Here is a 20,732-nt window from a genome sequence, read left to right as displayed (position 1 = left end):
TCTTTGTAAGGAAAGTCTGACACAGAGTGGTGAAAGGAAGGCTCTTGGATTTGTTATTTGGGAAGTAAGGGGAAATGCAACTTCACTGTGCTTTGGTAATTGTGACCAAAAAACCCCTCTTAAATTCTTTTCTGCCACATTTTTCCCCCAAGCCAGCCATCAAGAAATGGCCAGTCCATTACCTATGGTAACCCAGGAAGATTTGGAAAGCTTTTCTTTGACCAGAACAGGCTCAGGCTTTGCACTCAAAGCCTTTCATCTTTCCTGGAATACTTCCATCTCTGTGAAGCTGCTGACCAGCCAGGACACTACAGACAGGTATGGGTCTCACCTGCCCAACCAACCCTGCCAATGGGCAGCACAGACCTGCAGTGGTGGCACCAGAACAAATCATGGCTTATCCAGGATCACCTCATCCCTAAGCACATCTCCATTCCTAGAAATCCTGACCAACCAAGAGGCAACTTGGAGGCAACTTTACTGAGAAACAAGCTCTATGTTTTTTTACAATTTTTTATGAAGTAGAGCTTAATTCTGAAATCAATAATTAATCTACTATAATAATGTCTACAAACCTGGATCAGTCATGACAGTGTGCTAAGGTGTTATTTTTCTAGAGGTCCCTGAAGAGACCTCAGTTGAATTTAATCTAAACCAGCATGCACAGATGAAAGCAGGTGATATGGGAGGAGGGGAGGTAATAGCCAGGGTTACAGAGCAGTGAGATGTGCAAGGAAGGCATGGAAACACATCATTTCCTTGCCAATGTGGATGCCACTAATAGCAAAAGAATACAAGTTATTTGGAACTGTAAAAGTAAATTTTTGTTTTATTCTTAATTTAGTATTTCATATACTCCAGCTTTTTCCTGCCTTCACACTTCAATCCTGCTTCAAACTGTGCTCTTATGTTCATATTAAAGCATCCAGAAGTCTTTCATTTTATATTAGAAAAATTAAATTTACTTTATATTATAAAAATACACTACACTACAACTGCTTCATGTTCTTACAGTTGTTTGGAAGACTATATGATACTGGGTTATCATAAATAATACTAGTTTATGTTCAACGATATGGTTCTCACTCATTTCCATATCCTACACTCTCATCTTCCACTGAAGTTCACTTCAGTCTAACCTGCCTTTGACTTGTTTCTTTTTTCAGGGAGTGGAAGTTGCTACTGCAGGACATAGCAAGTGTCAGACACTATGAGTCTGAACATCTCCTGCCTTTCCTTGGGATTTACCAGTACCACGGACTTGTGGGGATAGTGACTGAATGGATGAACAATGGATCCCTCCACTCCCTCATCCATGAGGTAGATAAAAGATGTCATCTTTGAGGTGATAAAATTAATTACAAGATCAAAGTAAAATCAATATGTAAATTATGGATAGTAGTCACAATCTGTTCTTCAGTTTCTGCATTGTGCTTCTGTATTGTAGTTCTGTTTGTTGTCAAATGAAAATGGGAATAGTAACAACTTCACCGTACCAAAACCTGTATTTTGTGTTGCTTAGCATCAACTATACCCAGAACTTCCCTTTCCCTTACTCATAAGGATCCTGTTGGATGTGGCTGAAGGGCTGCACCATCTTCACAGCCTTGGACCTGCTCTCTGCCACTGCAGCCTGAAACCTTCCAATGTGCTTTTGGATGTGCAGTACAGAGCCAAGGTAGGAGCTTCTACTTTTAGTCCATTAACGTAAAATCCAGTGATTGTCCTATTGTTGAATATATTGATCTTAGCAGTCAACATTTGATACCAAGACTTGTTATATGTTACTAAAATTACTTTTGCTCACATTTCCATAGATATCAGATTATGGCCTAACCAACTGGAGGAAACAGCAACTGAAGTCAGACCTGCAGAACTGCCATCACAGAAACTGCCAGGATTTAGTGTATCTTCCTCCTGAAATACTTGAAGGAGGCCACCCTTCCCAGGAAGGTGATATTTACAGGTGAGTGAATGAGTTTCTAAGGGGTTTCTAAGGGCACATCATACCTAGTCCATGCTGTGCTCTACAATGCTGCCAAAACACCTATCTTCAAAGATATTACAGTAGAAATGCCAGACATACATAATGCAGTAGGGTAGTATGGCACATGAGGCAAATTACAGCAGTGAAATAAATTTTAATTTCCCATCTTTGGTGAATAAGATTAAGTTAAGAACTGTTCTCAAAGTCAGTCATATAAATATTTATATAATGGACCTAAATATTTTAAAAGTGTAACAGCTGCCAAAACTTTCAGATATATTTAGAAGCCTCATAACTGCTTCACATAGTTTAGAAGTGTAAATTGTTGATTGCTTTAGTTTCAGAAGGGATCATTTATGCCTAGATCAGGCCCAGGTAAAAATAAAACCTTTCCCTCAACAGTGTCCCATTAAAATCCTATGGAATCTCTGCTGGGATAAGTTACTGAGCCACTGAAGCACCTGTACTTTTTAACAAAGTGATTTATACAAAGGAGGGAGATTACTCACTGCCACATGTCCCTTTTGGGTATGTTACATACATTGTGGATGCCTCAATAAATAAGAGGACTGCAAAGTGCCACTGGTCTGGATGGATACACATCATCATGACCAGCACACAGAGCTGTGGACTAATATTTTAAATAACTTTTAAGGAGAGCACTCTTCTGATTTCTGTGCTTTTATGAAACATGCAAAGTTAAACTCCTGCTTTATTGTCATAGAGGCAGGATCTAAAATGAGTCAAATAATGCATACACTTGAGGAGACCTATAAATTATGTGATCTAATCTCATGTTGTTCATAAACACAAGTTTTGCACAGGAAAAGTGGAGCCTTACTTTCAGGTAGCATAATTAATTTTCCAAAATTGCATTCATAGATATGATTCAATGTATACATTTATTATATAATGCATTATATAATAATATGCTGAGATGTGACCCAGGCACATGAGATACATATCAGAGTGTGCATTTAACATTGGTGCAACAGATAAAGCAAAAATTTGTGTCATACATGAAATACAAAGTACATTTAAGTTACATGTATGTTCACATTACATTAATACTTGCAGATTTTTATGTTAAAGTGAGGCAGAAGAGGAGGTTTTTCTATCCACTCTAATCACTACAGCAAGATACATAAATAAGCAGATAAGTTTATCATAGAATTACCTCTTCCCCTTTTGATTGCTTTGCTTCTGACTTACCTGTAGACTGTTTTTTTCTCATCCAGCAGCTTCCTCTTTTCTGCCTCTGATTTTGAAGATTAATCTTTTTATTAAACCAGTATATTTTATTGCATCTGAGTTGTGGGTTATATGTATAGATCTATGATACCACTGCAAAAATTTCTATGATGCTGGAAAAGGAAAAAGATATTTGGAGCCCCATTAAAATTTGCTGAACAAAATAGAAACCTAGTGCATCAGAATCAAGTTTTTCTAGATTAACTGATTTGCTTGTCTTGGAAAACTCCTTTTTCCTAAAGCAATAAACTTGCTTTTGAAACTGAGAATGTAGATACAGATTGAAATCTAATGAATGATCTTTCACTGTTTTGTTGGTTTTTGGGCTTTTTTTTCAGTTTTGGAATCCTGTGTTGGGAGAGTCTCAGCAGACAGAAACCTTTTGAAGGTATTTATTGTTCATGTCAGACTTTGTGCTATCCATATCATGTCCACAAATTCCCTTATTGTAGTGAAATTATGATACAAACACAGTCTTTTCAGATGTTCTTTTGCCTTCTCTTACTGTTACAGCACAAAGCTCCACATTAGAGGATGTAAATATTACAATTCCTCACCAAATCCTAAATGTTTCTGAAGAAGCTGCTCTTTCTGAAGGGAAAAAGCAGAGCCTCTTCCCCCACTAGTATCATCAATCTGCTTGCTGAAGCATTGTCACTGAGCTGGGTTTTCCATGTAACTTCAGACAGAAGGAATATCACTTCATAAAATCAGTGGCAAGTAGCTAGTTGAATGAGCAGAATACTCAATTTTACAGTTGCTGTGAATTTCAAATACCAATCCAGAAATGTCAGTTAATGATGGATTATCTTAAGGAAGTAGGGAATCTTACTTTCTTAGACAAAAGTGTGAGCAGTTTTAGAGAACTTAGTTTACAAAGCATTATATAATAATTGTCAGTGTCTAGGAACGATTCCTGTTTCATGGAAGTGGAGATCAGTAAGGGCTTCTTTGCTATGGGCTTCATCCTGCATGGCAAAACTGATTGAAGGACTCCTGTGTTTTACAGACTGAGAACCTTCAAAAAATTCTGCATGGAATAATATCTAAATGCCCATACAGCTTATGGCTGCCATCTTGGGGCTGTTCAATGTAGATTTCTTTTTTTTTTATATATAATTCTTTTATTCTACTCTCATAATGCAAGTGTAAAGCTTTATATAAAACTCTGCTTAAAATAATAGCCTGTATTCCTGAGGTATCTGTGCATGTAGGTTACAGTACAAGTTTACATAACCATTTTTGACTTGGTATTGAACAGAGTTCTTTATCCTGAAAGGTCCTGTGGCAATAAGCAGCTATAGCTATTGTAAAAGGCTAGCATATCTACTTTCAAGAACATTAATATATCTTTCCTTTAAAAAAAGCAGTCTTTGTTTTTAAATACACAACATGACTTACATTGGATGTAATTTTAAGAGGTCTTTAATATTTTTTGGCAGTGACATTTTCTTTTAAATTGTAGGTCAAACAACCCTGCTTGATGTTTTGAGAGGAATCTGTCACAGTTTGCGGCCAGGCATATCAGAAAATTACATACCAAGTAATTTGCCTGAGAGGAATAGATTGTTGCACCTCATTGTTCTATGCTGGCATCAAGAACCAGATTATAGACCACACACTGCAGGTAACATTCAGGGTTTCTTTCTGTGCAAGATTTTTAATGGAGACAATCTTTGTAGGAGCATTGCTCTAACACCTTGAACAACTGAAGTGGAAATGGTCTTTAGATCATTGGACTACCTTTAATGTTTCCTCTAACTGAAGTTTCCTATCAGAGATTGACTTACTTATCTCCAAAATTTTGTTTACTATAAGGTAAAGTATGAGGTGGAAGTTGTATTTAACTAATTTCCTCTAATTCATCCAATTTCTCAATATAATAGTAAAGTTAGCTGCAATATGATGATGCCTAAATGTATACATACTTTCCTACACAATGTGGTGTTTAAAGTGCTTTATTGCCCCTGCAGAATGTGTACACCTTCTAAATGGAGTTTTGACTACTATAAATAAGGAGTTAATTTCTGCAGCAATCTACAATTTGATGGATGCAAAGGTTAGTGCAAAATTTCTTGTTCTCCTACAACAACATTATTTAATTTGCTCAATTGCAATCTTTCTAACCCAAAGCCAGTGAAGGTTTTGTCTTGATTGTTTTACTGATCATGCCAGAGAGCTGGGGAGTACCCTTTGGCACTTCAGATTCATTCAGAAATTGTAGAATATATACTGTGAGGTCCTCTAGAAAATTAGTCAGTTGCTACCTGCTATTTTAAAAATATTTCAACTTCTTTCTAGTCACCACCTGGAGTCAGACTGGCAAACCCACGTGAGTGAGAACAAACATCAGCTCAAGTACTGCAGATTAGGGCTAGAACCAAGGACAGGTTTTTTGTATGTACTGGTTAGAAACCCTCTAGTTCAAAACCTGAACAGCATTTGTACCTGTGGTAGCAATAGCAGTAACAGCACTGCTCTGTACCCTTCACTGCTTCTAAATTGCCAGGCTTTCAGCAAAGACACTGCTCGTCCCAGGGGCTCTCCAATACCGCAGGAGGGGATGGGGAACAGCCAGCAACCAAGGGAATAGAGCTAACTCCATATCTGCTCACACTGCCATGGGAAACCTGGCACAGATGTGACTGCTACAAACATAGCTACATCCTGGCTAGTTAACATAGGCACTGAACACAAACAGTGACACACGTGTTTTGGCCCTTGGACAAGGACTCTGGCTCTAGCTGGAGTTACACAACCCATGCTGTGTTGTTGATTTCATTACTCTGTGTTGTGTATGTTGATGCATGCTGGAGTATTTCTATATGTTGCAATCACATTCTGGGCTTATAGAACAGCCCTTGATCAATGTTTTAATAGGTGGCAATGTTAGAGTCAGAGTAATTTTTAAATAAAAACTGTTGAAAATTATTTATTTGGGATTGAAACATTAAATTATGGAATATTTGGCAGTACAGTCTCCCTTGAGAAAAGTTTTATTTTTCAATTTCTTACATTGTGAAGACTTATTTTGTTAATGAGCATAATTTATTGTTCAAACTGAACTGATAAGTCCAAAATTACTCTGAAAATGATACTGAAGTTTCTGGGAAATTGATTTGCAACTGTTGAAGTATAAAATCTCAAAAATAGTTTAACAAATCTGCTGTGGATGGTCAAACTGGAAAAAAGTTACAAGTGTTGACACATCCTCACTGCAGATAGTTTGGCACACTGAACACAGGATGGCCATGCTGTTTGGCTATTTAAAAGTAAACATGTTCTAGCTAGCCCAATCTCTCTCCATACAAGCTTGTTTTCACTTTCCTCTGCATGATTCAACACTGGGTTTTAAAATAAATTTGAAACACTAGAAAGAGTAACAACATAGAATTTTGTCAGAAATGTTACTATATATGAGTGTACCTTACAGTTTAAGATATGTTGCCAGTGCAAGTTATGTTACTATAAATCGCTGCTCCTGACAGCTGTGAATGGAACAAACCACGTCTACACTTACTGCAGTCACTGTGTTTTTCTTCTTCCAGGAGAGAGCGCTTAATGCATGCAAAGGCTCAGAGACCTACACACTGCAGAGAGGCACGTGCAATTCAGAGGTGAGTTCGTGGCACAGGAGTCTTCAGAGTACTTCATCAGCTGCTTATTTCTCCTGACAGCCCTGACACTGTATAATGCAAACACTTGGGCAAAATGTTCCTAACCAGGATAACTCCATCCAACAAAACCCACTGTTCTACCTTGTTCCAAGCAGCTCACTCTGACATTGCTCTTGCAAAAACAACCTCCTTCTCTCAAGGTTTGTTTTGAACCTCTCCTGTTTAGAAACAGTTTTGGAACAAAAGTTTCCAAGAAGATAACTCTTCTCTATTTGGATCTCTTTCAGATCATCTGTCCACAAAAAGACAACCACTTAATCAGGAAGAAAATTCCTCTTGTAGTACCAAGCTTGTCAACTGTTCTACTTGATAGCACTGCAAATACAGCAGGAAGAGATAATATTGAGATGGGTGTGTCAAATACTACCTCACAGAATGCAACAGCAACAAAAGGTCACCAACTTGAATAATATTCAGCTCCAGCTGTTATAAGACAAGGACAAATTACTAGTTGTTCCATATAGAAATGTAATTTTTCATGCAAAATTGTCACTTCTCAGAGTAAAGCTGTGCTCTCTGCTGGTATCATCTGAAGCATGAATTTACTGCAGGAAACCAGAGATACCACAAAGCTTTCCACTTAAATGCACAGATCAAATTTAAAAAAAATAGTAATTTTTTTTTTTTTTTAGAACACTGAGATATAAATGTAGAGCTGCCTTTCTCTCACACATCAAATATTGCCTGTTGTTTTTGACAGAACAATTCCCTCTGGGAATTGCTTTGTGCCACCATGAATAACTGCTTATTTTGTAATCTGCTAAGAAAGAGAGATATGTTTTAAAAAAGGTAATGTTGCCAGGAATGTATGAATAATTCCTGATAATCACTGTTCCTATATAGATAACTTTCTTTACCTTTCCAATGTGGATTTGTCCTAAGTGTTTAAATTTGTGTCAAGAAGAGATCGCCTATTTATTACTTATGCCTTCAGGAACAAAAATTGAGACATCAGAAGTCAATTAACTGGTAGCAAAATCTGCATTTCCAAGTACTTTAGTTCTGATCAATAGCCATCAGACTTATGGACAGAATAAAATGTTCCATAACTTAAATAACAAATTCCTAGAGACAGCTTGGAAAGTCAGATGTGTATAGTAATATATGCCAAAGTTTTCCTAGGAATAATGAATGATGTATTAACAAGAGCCAAAGTAATCTCAAGTCAGTCTTCAGTTCCTGTCTCCTGCAGTGGCTGGCATATGTGTAATGTTTTCTTGTTCATTTCAAAGGTCTCATCTTGCTCATCTTAAACTTTTTCTAGATCACCCAGGCTCTGAGAGAAGAAAATCAAGCTCCTTTTGCACAGCTCCTTCATCTGGTTCAACTGCAGGCAAAGAGAGCAGCCAGCATAACACCCCACCACTGGCTCTTAAGCACAGACCACAACCAATGTGCCTTGGACAAGCAGTGCCAGGTAAGGCACCATTGCCACTTTGAGCTGGCAATATTCACCTTGGCCAGATCTTAGTGATTAAATTAGTTAAAACCTGGAGGAAACAGATTTTTCTAAATTTTGCACACATTTTCAGGTATTTAGAATAATAACTGATTCTAACTTGAAACAAATGTCTATTTGTGTACAGCTTCTCCTCTGTTCTCAGAAGTTCAGGTACTGACCACTGAGAACATTGGCATGTTCCTTTCTTTCAGGGCCACAGTGAGGCTGAGAATAGTTCTGAGAAGTCCATAATAAAAATACAAAAAACACAGCACACATTGAATGTGAAATACATTAGTTGTTTAGGTCTGGAATATTCTTTTGCAACCATTTGCTGTGTATTGTGTACCTCTGCAAAAGCAGCTATTGACTACAGAAACAGGTGACAGGGGACCCTCACATCGACCCAGGTCCTCCTGCAGAAGAGGGGCAGAAAGGGTCAGCTTCTGATTTGTGAAGACTCTTTGCCTGTGAGTGAAGCTTTGTGAGGTTTTTATGCTAACTTTCTGCAAACTGGCCCATAACAATTCTCAGCCTAGCTGGCTGTCCTTCTCTACAGCAATTTACTTGAGTGATGACATAATTTCTGGATAAATCAACAGACTAGACCTTGCAGGAAAAGTTCATTACAGAACTTCCCTGGCAACACTCAAGAAATCAGAATGACAGAAGCATGTTCTCCAAAGCAACACAGCTTTTGGTTATTAATTTTCTCTTTGTGTATGGTACTTACTGTGCACTAAAAACCCTAATGTCAGCACTAGGTATTCTCATCATCACATGAAAACCATCGCTCTCAACCATTTTATCAGTAGTACTACTTTTGTTACTAGTTTGGCTTTGATGTTTCACTCTACATGTTTTGAATGCTCCTGCTACCCTGAAGTTGTCTGTCCTTCCACCTTTAGGAGAAAGTTTTCTCATCTGTGTCCAGCCAAGGTATTTTGCACAAAGTTAAATACAGATGCTAGATGAATAGAACAGGACCTGAAAATCCTACACAATCTGAGCACTCAGTGGTTTAAAAACACCTATTTGCTGTAATCTGATTGTGAGTTTCAAACACGAGATGAAAATTTTAGTTTCAAACATAGAACACTTCCTTCCTTCCTTCCTTCCTTCCTTCCTTCCTTCCTTCCTTCCTTCCTTCCTTCCTTCCTTCCTTCCTTCCTTCCTTCCTTCCTTCCTTCCTTCCTTCCTTCCTTCCTTCCTTCCTTCCTTCCTTCCTTCCTTCCTTCCTTCCTTCCTTCCTTCCTTCCTTCCTTCCTTCCTTCCTTCCTTCCTTCCTTCCTTCCTTCCTTCCTTCCTTCCTTCCTTCCTTCCTTCCTTCCTTCCTTCCTTCCTTCCTTCCTTCCTTCCTTCCTTCCTTCCTTCCTTCCTTCCTTCCTTCCTTCCTTCCTTCCTTCCTTCCTTCCTTCCTTCCTTCCTTCCTTCCTTCCTTCCTGCCTCCCTGCCTTCCTCCCTGCCTTCCTTCCTCCCTCCCTCCCTCCCTCGTTTTTGGGGTTCTAGACTCTGTTTTGAGGTTCCAGGCCCAATTTTTTGGGTTCTCATCTCAAAATTTTTGGGGTTCCAGGCCCAAATTTTTGGGGTTCCTACCCTAACCTTTCTCATCTCAAATTTTTTGGGTTCCAGGCCCAAATTTTTGGTGTTCTCTACCCTAACCCTTCTCATCCCAAATGTTTGGGCTTTTAGACGCAGAATTTCGAGGTTCCATACTCAGAATTTGGGGTTCCAGACTCGGAGCTTCAGGGTTGTGGATTCAGGTTTCGGGGTTCTGGACTCGGGGTTTGTGACTCGGGTTTTGGGGCTTCTAAGTTCAGGTTCTAGACTCAGACTTTGGGATTCAAGGCTCAGGTTTCGGGGTTCTAGACTCAGATTTTTGCGGTTCCAGGCCCAAATTTTTGGGGTTCCTACCCTAACCCTTCTCATCCCAAATTTTTGGTCTTCCTGGCCAGAAATTTTGGGGATTTCATCCCAAATTTTTGGGGTTTTTATCTTCAATTTTTGAGGATCCAGGTCCAAATATTTGGGGTTCTCATCCCAAATTTTTGGGGTTCCTACCCTAACCCTTCTCATCCCAAATATTTTGGCGTTCCAGGCCCAAATTTTTGGGGTTTTTATTTTCAGTGTTTTGGGTTCCAGGCACAATTTTTTGGGGTTCTCATCACAAATTTTTGGGGTTCCAGGGCCAAATTTTTGGGGTTCCTACCCTAACCCTTCTCATCCCAAATTTTTTGGCGTTCCAGGCCCAAATTTTTGGTGTTCTCATCCCAAATTTTTGTGGTTCCAGGCCCAAATTTTTGGGGTTCCAGGCCCAAAGTTTTGGCTTCCTACCCTAACCCTTCTCATCCCAAATTTTTGGGCTTTTAGACGCAGAATTTTCGAGGTTACATACTCCGTTTTTTTGGTTCTAGACTCAGAGTTCTGGGATTCCAGACACAGAATTTCGGGGTTCTAGACTCAAGTTTCGAGGTTCTAGACTCGAATTTTGGGGTTCTAGGTTCGGGTTCTAGACTCGGGTTTTAGGGTTCTAGCTCGGGTTCTAGGGTTCTGGATCGGGTTCTAGAGCAGGTTCTAGATAGGGTTCTAGGGTTCTAGAGCGGGTTCTAGACCGGGTTCTAGATCGGGTTCTAGGGTTCTAGATCGGGTTCTAGAGCGGGTTCTAGATCAGGTTCTAGATCGGGTTCTAGGGTTCTAGATCGGGTTCTAGATCGGGTTCTAGGGTTCTAGATCGGGTTCTAGATCGGGTTCTAGATCGGGTTCTAGATCGGGTTCTAGACCGGGTTCTAGATCAGGTTCTAGATCGGGTTCTAGGGTTCTAGATCGGGTTCTAGGGTTCTAGATCGGGTTCTAGGGTTCTAGATCGGTTCTAGCTCGGGTTCTAGGGTTCTAGGTCAGGTTCTAGATCGGGTTCTAGGGTTCTAGATCGGGTTCTAGGGTTCTAGATCGGTTCTAGCTCGGGTTCTAGGGTTCTAGGTCAGGTTCTAGATCGGGTTCTAGGGTTCTAGATCGGGTTCTAGATCGGGTTCTAGGGTTCTAGATAGGGTTCTGGGGTTCTAGATCGGGTTCTAGATCGGGTTCTAGGGTTCTAGATCGGGTTCTAGGGTTCTAGGTCAGGTTCTAGATCGGGTTCTAGGGTTCTAGATCGGGTTCTAGATCGGGTTCTAGGGTTCTATATCGGGTTCTGGATCAGGTTCTGGATCAGGTTCTAGGGTTCTTGATCGGGTTTCGGGGTTCTAGACTATATAATTTTGGGGGGGTTCAGGGCCAAATTTTTTGGGGGTTCCAGGTCTAAATTTTTGGGGTTTTATCTTAAATTTTTGGGGTTCCAGGCATCCCAAATTTTTGCGGTTCCAGGCCCAAATTTTTGGGGTTCCAGGCCCAAATTTTTGGGGTCCCTACCCTAACCTTTCTCATCCCAAATTTTTTCTGGGGTTCCAGGCCCAAATTTTTGGGTTTCTTATCTTCAATTTTTGGGGTTCCAAGCCCAAATTTTTGGGGTTCTCTACCCTAACCCTTCTCTTCACAAATTTTTGGGGTTCCAGGCATCCCAAATTTTTGGGGTTCCTACCCTAACGCTATTCATCCCAAATTTTTGGGGTTCCAGGCCCAAATTTTTGGGTTCCTACCCTGACCCTCATCATCCCAAATTTTGGGGGTTCTCATCCCAAATTTTTGGTGTTCTTGGCCCAAATTTTTGGGGTTCCAGGCCCAAATTTTTGGGGTTCCTACCCTAACCCTTCTCATCCCAATTTTCAAGGTTCCAGGTTCAAATTTTTTGGGTTCCAGGCCCAAAGTTTTGGCTTCCTACCCTAAGCCTTCTCATCCCAAATTTTTTGGGTTCCAGGCATAAGCTTTTAGGGTTCCAGGCTCAAGTTTTTGGGGTTCCTACCCTAACCCTTCTCATCCCAAATTTTTGGGGCTCCCATCCCAGATTTTGGGCTTCTCATCCCAAATTGGATGCCCCCAAAGCCCTTGGAGCTGCCGTTCCCAGCGGCGCAAGCTCGGGAAGCTCGGCCTGAGCACAAAGGCATGGATACAGCCCCAGGAATGCCATCAGGATCCCGGGAAAATGGGGAGAGGAGACAGGAAAAGGGAATCGGGGACCCTGGGACAGAGGGAAAGGGATGAGGGAACGGGAGAGGGGATGGGAAGAGATTCCTGCTGCAACCGGGGGGAAATCCATTGAAATTCCCTCTGAAATGGGGGAAATCAGTGAAATTCCCAGTGAAACGAAATCCAGCGAAATTCCCAGTGAAATGTGGAAAATCCAGCGAAATTCCCACTGAAATGGGGGAAATCCAGAGAAATTCCCACCGAAACGGGGGAAATCCATTGAAATTCCCACTGAAATGGGGGAAATCCAGTGAAATTCCCAGTGAAATGTGGAAAATCCAGCGAAATTCCCAGTGAAATGTGGAAAATCCAGCGAAATTCCCACTGAAATGGGGGAAATCCATTGAAATTCCCACCGAAACGGGGGAAATCCAGAGAAATTCCCAGTGAAACAGGGGAAATCCAGAGAAATTCCCACCGAAACGGGGGAAATCCATTGAAATTCCCACTGAAATGGGGGAAATCCAGTGAAATTCCTACTGAAATGGCGGAAATCAGTGAAATTCCCACTGAAACGGGGGAAATCCAGAGAAATTCCTCCCAGCATTTGGACATCGCTTCTTTGGACTTCCAAAAATTCCCCGAAAAGCCCAGCGGGGTTTGGGATCTCGGGCTGTGCCGGGCGCAGGGAGGAGGAATTCCCGGGATTGCTCCAGGTAGGATCCAGCTGATTTCCAGCTGCCACCGCTGGAATCCCAAATCCTGGGAATTCCAGGGATCCCGGCCCTTTCCCACCCCGTAAATCCCGGGATTTGCAGCTGGGCTGTGCCCACAGCTGGGGCCGGATCCCAGGAATCGGGAGATTCCCTCTGGAATTCGGCTCCAATTCCCTCAGCTCCAGCCCGAGAGTGGGAAAAGGGAGGAAAAACTTCCCCAAATCCATGAAATACGCGGGAGAGGATGGAAACCTCCAAAGCGATGACGCCACCGGCCTGGAAGGGCTCAGCCTCCCCTGTGTCCCACCCCCGGGGTTAACTAATTAATTAATTGGATTAATTACCCGGATTAATCACAGCTGAGGCAGCGCTGGGACCGATCCCGTTTTTCACCTGGAAAATCCATCCCTGCCTTTATCCCAGCACCGCTTGGGGGGGAGGAAAATTTCTTTTCCAGCCCGGAAAATTCCATATTTTTCCCACGGAATTGGGGTTTTTCCCTGCCCTGCTGGGGGCTCCTGTCCCCCCCAGAGGGTGCCCAGGATTTGGATGTTTTTCCCCAAGAAAATTCCCAAGATTTTCCCTGAATTCCCAGCTCAGGGAGCCACCAGGCCTCGGACAGATGTTTTCCATAAATAACCAAACAAGGAGCGCACGGCAACAGGGAAAGCAGATCCAATTAGGCCGGAGGAATTCTCTGGAAAAGGGCTGCGCTTTCATTATCAAAATACCAGATTTTACCTCTGGATTCCAGGTTTTTTTTCCCAGAAAGAACCCGGCAAGGAGCGCGTCCCTCTCTCCCTAAATCCCGGCCCAACCTCCTCATCCCAACCCCTCAGAAAAGAGATCGGGAACAACTGAGCCAAAAAAAATAAACAAAATAAAAGCAGGGAGAAAAGGCTTTTGCCAAGGGGAGGGGAAAAGCTCCGGAATTCGCTGGATTTCCTTCCTTCCTTCCTTCCTTCCTTCCTTCCTTCCTTCCTTCCTTCCTTCCTTCCTTCCTTCCTTCCTTCCTTCCTTCCTTCCTTCCTTCCTTCCTTCCTTCCTTCCTTCCTTCCTTCCTTCCTTCCTTCCTTCCTTCCTTCCTTCCTTCCTTCCTTCCTTCCTTCCTTCCTTCCTTCCTTCCTTCCTTCCTTCCTTCCTTCCTTCCTTCCTTCCTTCCTTCCTTCCTTCCTTCCTTCCTTCCTTCCTTCCTTCCTCCCTTCCTCCCTTCCTCCCTTCCTCCCTTCCTCCCTTCCTCCCTTCCTCCCTTCCTCCCTTCCTCCCTTCCTCCCTTCCTCCCTTCCTCCCTTCCTCCCTTCCTCCCTTCCTCCCTTCCTCCCTCCCTCCCTTCCGCCACTTCCTTCCTTCCTTTTTATATTTCTGGTGTTGATGCTATCACTTCCTAACAGCTTCTGGATGAAAAATGGTTTGTCTCATTTTGTTTTCCTTTCACTCAAGGTCCTTGCAGCAAAGGAAACTGCTGTCAAATCCTTGCCTGCCAGAGACAGACCATACTGAACTGCATGACAGAAGGACGCCTCAACCACATCCTTGATGTGCTTCGCTCCCAGCAAACCCTGTCCCGAATGGACTATGAAACCATCACCTCGTACCCCACAGTGACCGGCCGTGCTCGGGCACTGCTGGACACTTGCCTTTGCCTGGGGGAGAGGGCAGCACAGGCTGTAGTGACTGCACTTTCAGTGAACAAATGTAGTCCTCTGGGACAAGTCATTCATTGCCCAGACTGTCCTTTAAGGTAAACAGGCTGTTGTTGTGACTGACTTTTTCACAGTCTGTTGTATGGATCTGAGCTCTAGTAATTTGTGATGGCAAAGATTCATGTCAGTGTCTCACAAGCCATTGACTAAAGGCATTTGCCTTCCTACAGCCCATTATTTGAGTACTGTAGTGGAAAAAGCTAACTGGATTAAAAGGTCAAGTCAACTGCTGCCAACAGAAATTGCCAAGACTGGTATAATAAATTCTAATTTGGACCTCAGAGATGGGAGAAGTGCAATATGTGCCACAGCAAACAGAGTTCAAGTGAGATGACACCCTATTTCATTAATTTTATTTTTTTTTAGAAGGAAGGAAAATGAATCATGACTTCTTGGAGGTCACAGTATGAAAGAATGGCTGTTTATAAATACTTCCAAGTAAGGATGAGGAAAAGAAAAATTACTGCCTTTCACTGTGCTCATATCTGAGCCAGATGTTAGAGTGAAAGGCTTCTGAGAATCAAGATATATTTCTTCAGTAGGGCCTTAAGTAAGACTTGGAAGTTTTATGTTATGCATATAAATTACTTCATTTTCATCATAAATGGTCATGTAATATAGCAGTACTTAGATCAATACTTCGAAGATGTGGGATTTGGAGTGCACATTAAATGGAAAAATGTTAGTACTTTACATCCATGTATCTCTCTAAATATGTCTGCAGTTCAAATGTAAAATTAAACCAGACAGAAGAGGTTCCAAGCTGATAATTTTGAAATAGCAATTCTGCTGAACTGTTGTCATGGTTGTACTCTAATGGGAGACAGCCTGGGAGTAGTGGGAGGTTTTCTTGCTCTGGCCTGGACTCAGCCATGGTCACAGATGCTTTGGAGTGTCCTGCTGCTGCTTGAACTCATCTTTAGGTCAGGGACCCTTTGACTTGAGTTCACATGGAGTTCCAGTCTGTTCAGTACAGCAGCACAGAAACATTGCTGTTATCAGAATGTTCCCAGGCACAGTCAAATAAGATAAGTAGTACAGCAAGCAGTGAAAGCAACAAACCAGCCACCAACAAGCACCAGACACCTGTGTACAGAAGCCTAACAATCCCCATGGTAAGCACAGGAATCTGTCAACAGATAAACAGCAACAGCAGCTATAAATGTGATCCTGCACTTTCCAGCCAAATCTGTTCTTACCTTGAACCCTTCAAGCCTCACACTGGATGCTGAAAAGAACATTTGTGGTTCAACCCCAATGGAAAACTACGCTCTACTACAGTAAAGTGAGAAAACTTGTTGGTTGAGATCCAGACAATTTAACAGGTAAAACAAAAGCTGCACACAAGCAAAGGAAAACATGGAATTCATTTAGCCCTTGCCATGGGCAGGCAGGTGTTCAGCCGTCTCCAGGAAAACAGGGCTCCATCCCACGTCATGGTTATTTAAGAAGACAAATGTCATCACTCCAAATGTCCCCTCCTTCCTCCTTCTTCCCTAGCTGAGCTTGATGCCACATGGTCTGGAGTATCCCTTTGGCCAGCTGTGATCAGCTGTCCCAGCTTGTCCTCCCCCTGCTCCCTGTGCACCCCCAGCCTCCTCCCTGGTGGGGTGAGGGGCAGAAAGGCCTTGGCTCTGTGTGAGCTCTGCACAGCAATAACAAAACATCCCTGAATTGTCAATTTTGACAACTGCTGTTTTCAGTACAAATTCAAAATACAGCCCCATACTGGCTCCTATGGAGAAAATAAACTCTATTCCAGCCAAAACCAGCATTATTTGAAAGGGAAATAATAAGATTATTTTCTTTATAATGAAAATAATGATATAAGGTGCTGGATTTTTTTAGAGGCCCAGTGGGGTTTCTTCATGCTTCATGGCACCAGATTAACATGAGGACTTGTTACACCATCTACAGGTATTTCAATTGCAAAACCATGTTATTTGTTTCCCCACGTTGCTTTTGTTCTCTCTGCAGTTTCAAAGTTCTCATTGAATTCAGTCATTTGACTGATTGCAAATGTAGTAATGATGTGTTGTCTAGGCACACTTAAGAAATAAGAAATGTGTTACATCAGAATTTCCAGCTATGATTCTGCTGGAACCATAAACATTTTTTTTTAATGTAACTTCATTGAACTTTGAGACTGCCTTGGATTAAAAACTTGTTATAATTAAAAACAATGTCTATCAGAATATGTTGACAATAGTTTTGCTTATTAAAGGAGCTAAATACCTATTTCACAGTTGAATTTTTTTCACTTTAAAGTCTACACTTTAAATGGGAAATTTCAACAATCTCTACTAAAAAAAGGATGTCTTGCTTGTGAGGAAAGGAACTGCTGTCATGGTGCTTTGCCTCTTTAAAAAGCATAAGATACTCAGTAAAACAAATAAACATTCACCTGTGGGAAATAGTTATAGACCTTTAAAAGAGAAACTAGTAATACTGTTGAAACTTAATAGCAGCTTTCAAAATCATTCTGTTTGTTCTGCTGGACACTTTATACTCCTGTGAAAGAGGTGCTGGCTGGCAGGCTATGCTGATTTTTTTATCATTGTGGTTTTGACACAGAAACAGTTTTGGCTCTTTTCTAGAAGCAGCTGCCTACTTGTGAATATAATCTGATGCCAAACCTAAGCCCGGCCTTAAATGTTAGTAGAAGAACTGGTATCAAAACAGTGAGAGCACAAGCTGTCTGCTTTTCCAGCATGGTATTTTTGAAGGGATGCTACTCATTTGTTGAAATGAAACTGTTGTTGATACAAGAAGTTTTGCTACCAAACTAAAATACACTGACCTGGGACTAGTGTAATTTTTTCTCAGCAAAACACATACTCTTATAAAGCCTTTAGTGTGAGCTATTAAAAACGTCTCATATTGATCACTGGTATGAAATATCAAACTGCTGAAAGCTTATGGTATTTTGCTCCTGCCCAAGCTTGTTCATTATCTTTTATTGTTCTCACCTGTTTTCTGCAGTTACCTTGATATTACGAAACAACGTAGAACAAATGGCACTGAGCAGGATTAAAGATAGAAGAATCAAACTGCTCTTTAGTATCTATGGGAAGAAACAAGACTTGAATGTGAAGAAAAACTGGAGTTGCAGGAAGGAAATGTAAAACATGGGTATCTCTAGAAAACAGCAAGGAGAATAATAAAACCAAGTCACTTCAGGACTGATCGCATAAACTGATTAGTGAAACTGTTTCAGTTACTCAGAAATTACAAAACTAGAATTAACAGTTGTTAAGTGACAAGTTGTACAAATTTTATGAAGGTATTTAAATTTAAAAAAGGAATGGCAAGTAGAGTAGGCAATGTTTATTTATCTGATGTATTGAAATGTAATGTTCTTCTTGACACTGGTTGTAGCTATCTTTTGCTGATTTGCAAAAAGATGATTGTCCCTTGCCCTTTGTCCTAACTACACCACGCTTTTATCTGAGATGGGAGAGTTTCTGCTGTGTAAGAATGTCTGCACTAGAATTTGTTTGAAGTTGATTTGTGGAAAATTAATCTGAGGTACTGGAATGAAATGTTTAAGAGATTAGTCTTTCCAGTAGAGAGCAAGGCAAACAAAGCTATAAATACCACTCAAAAGTCATTACCAGTGCCTGTTAAAAACAGAGAACAGAGGAAGATAACAAGTCATATTCACAAAATACTAATCTACAAAATTTCAAAAAATGCATTAATGGACTGCTAACATATACAGAAGAATTTTACACTGTAAGTAGTCTAAAATGCACAAAACCTAAAGCATTAATGAAAACATACTAAACCTCAAGGGTCCTTATTTTATTGTTTTAAGTCTGAATCCTACATAACCTTGTAAAATTTTCATGTTTCCCCAGGTTTAGTCACTTGAGCATCACATGTGAAGATTTGTAAGGAAGGTTATGTGCATAAATAAATACTTGTGGGCCTGGTATGTTAGGGAAGGACCCAAACTCATCATCAAGGCAGGCACAGAAAATTTAGATTTCTTTTTGCTATGTATTGAATTCTGACCTATACAGCTATTAACTGTGCTCTCCTCCAGCACTACATACTGTCTCCAGGATTGATGGGGTCTTTTATGTCTCAGGAAATCTTGCCTTGTACTATATTCCCTTTAATTCTTTTCCTGTACATAGCCCTGTCCTGCCCTCCCCCACTCTGAAAAATACTTTAGTGGTACTCAAAAGACCCTAGCACAGTTTGATTTTGTTCCTTTTCTACAGAAGCGATTCCTTCATTGCCTGCCTGGAACTACATTTCCTTAACTGAGCACACAGTTGACTTAACAGATGGTATGTCAGCTGAGTTAAACAAAACTCCTGGATTTTGAAGGTAAGTCCACCATCAATTAAACTACCTGACAAGGTCTGAAAAGAACATATTTAATGATTTATTTGGGTTACATGAAATTCAGCTGCAAGAACATATTAATTGTAAGCATTTTGCTTAACCCCAGCAAAAATGGTACATCAGAAGCTTACACTTACCATTTCCAGCTCTTGTGCTGATACAATTTGTGACCAGCATTTTATTTCCTGTCTTTATTTCTCTTTGCTAAGAACACATGCCAAATAACATTACAGAAATCTATAGCCTCAAACTGCCATTTTCTCTGGGCTTTAAGAATGATATTTCTTCTTTCAAAGAAGACGTGCATCAGTTAAAGAGCTTCTGGACTTCTTCAACCAGGATGAATTAAATGGCAATAATTTAGATTAAGAACTTACCCCTTAAAATGTGGTAACATGCCAAAGTATCTCAATATCTATTTCCAACTGCTGTACTTGAACTTTCCACAAAGCAAAAACAATATTAATACAAGCAGAAAGCACGCCTGAATTTCACTCTTCGAGAAGTAACCTGGCTGTACTCCAGAAAATTTTGTACAGTTAGTTCTTTCTTTAGCTATCAAGAAAAAAGTGCCATATTAGTTAACAGAATGACTACCAACATGAATTTGTTGTCCTTTGGCCAAAAAGGGCTCAAAGGTTTTTTTCAGTTCATTAGAATGTTACCTGCTGGGGAAAAAATTATAAAAGTGACTAAGGAATACACCTGGAAAATATAAAAAGCCCAGTTGTATGAGACTTTTGACCTTGTAACAGCTGCAAAATATGTTCCCAAGAAAGTTGTCTTTATGCCACCTCCATGTGCTGTGACAGCCTCCTGCCACAGAGGAACAGGGAACTGGAAGGAGAGTCTGGTGAGGCGAGTGCCTGCTGTTCCCGGTGTGTCCAAGGTGCCAAAGGAACCCTTGTTTGCCATTCCCTGCAGGCAGTGTTTTAGCAGGAGAACAGTGCTCAGCTCTAAGCATGGACTGAGAGGAACCCAGAAGAGAGGAAAGCTGATAAGCAGTGAGGAAACCTCATGTTAGGGACATGCTGATAAAATTGTGTGTGTTTGGTCTAGCAAAGAGGAGATGAAGGGCACACAAGAGTCTGGAGCAGAGGCACCGAACACGCAGTAAGGAAACAGAGCACCTGGTCTGTTCTTGTGTTTTGTCATTCTGGACTGGCTTTCAAGCAGGGGCTTAAAAAGGATTTAAAGGCCATCAAGAAGACAGGCTCTTTCCCCATACCCTGAGAAATTAGCAATATTCATGGAACTTTTTTTACCTGACCAAGAGTTCTTTACTTGACAAAATTCATGCAAACAATACTGATTTACTAAACATTTTCCCTCAGCCTGTTCAGTTTATTTATGCAAGCTATAAACATTTGAAGTGATTTAAGGGAAAAAGTAACGTGTTTTTGCTTGGAGCTAAATAGCATGAATATTTATAACTACCCTGTAACTCAATCACTATTTATTCCACTAACACCTACCTGTGAAGTCATAGGCCTGTTAGTGAGTCAGCTGTTGACAATGGAATAGAGTTAACTTGAATTAAAGAGC

General features: G+C 40.9%; 1 protein-coding gene across 8 annotated transcripts in view; it reads left to right on the top strand.

Moving 5' to 3' along the window:
• LOC131582458 (receptor-interacting serine/threonine-protein kinase 2-like) overlaps positions 1-17,057 on the top strand; it is a 45,109-nt gene extending 28,052 nt beyond the window's left edge. For 7 of the 8 annotated variants that reach the window (XM_058845691.1, XM_058845689.1, XM_058845690.1 and 4 more), the window contains 11 exons: positions 157-318; positions 1,167-1,320; positions 1,523-1,678; positions 1,818-1,966; positions 3,577-3,626; positions 4,704-4,865; positions 5,212-5,297; positions 6,787-6,855; positions 7,143-7,308; positions 8,180-8,332; positions 14,569-17,057. In XM_058845691.1, coding sequence (XP_058701674.1) covers positions 157-318; positions 1,167-1,320; positions 1,523-1,678; positions 1,818-1,966; positions 3,577-3,626; positions 4,704-4,865; positions 5,212-5,297; positions 6,787-6,855; positions 7,143-7,308; positions 8,180-8,332; positions 14,569-14,873 — 1,612 coding nt within the window. In that variant the 3' untranslated portion in view covers positions 14,874-17,057. Of the gene's footprint in view, positions 1-152; positions 319-1,166; positions 1,321-1,522; positions 1,679-1,817; positions 1,967-3,576; positions 3,627-4,703; positions 4,866-5,211; positions 5,298-6,786; positions 6,856-7,142; positions 7,309-8,179; positions 8,333-14,568 lie in introns of all 8 variants that reach the window. The other variant, XM_058845693.1, reaches the window with a different exon arrangement.
• The last annotated feature ends 3,675 nt before the right edge of the window (positions 17,058-20,732 follow it).

The sequence above is a fragment of the Poecile atricapillus genome, chromosome 10 (genome assembly GCF_030490865.1).
Source record: "Poecile atricapillus isolate bPoeAtr1 chromosome 10, bPoeAtr1.hap1, whole genome shotgun sequence".
In the NCBI taxonomy this organism is placed as follows: Eukaryota; Metazoa; Chordata; class Aves; order Passeriformes; family Paridae; genus Poecile; species Poecile atricapillus.
The sequence above is the reverse complement of the archived record's forward strand: the minus strand, read 5'-3'. Positions and strand labels throughout refer to the sequence as shown.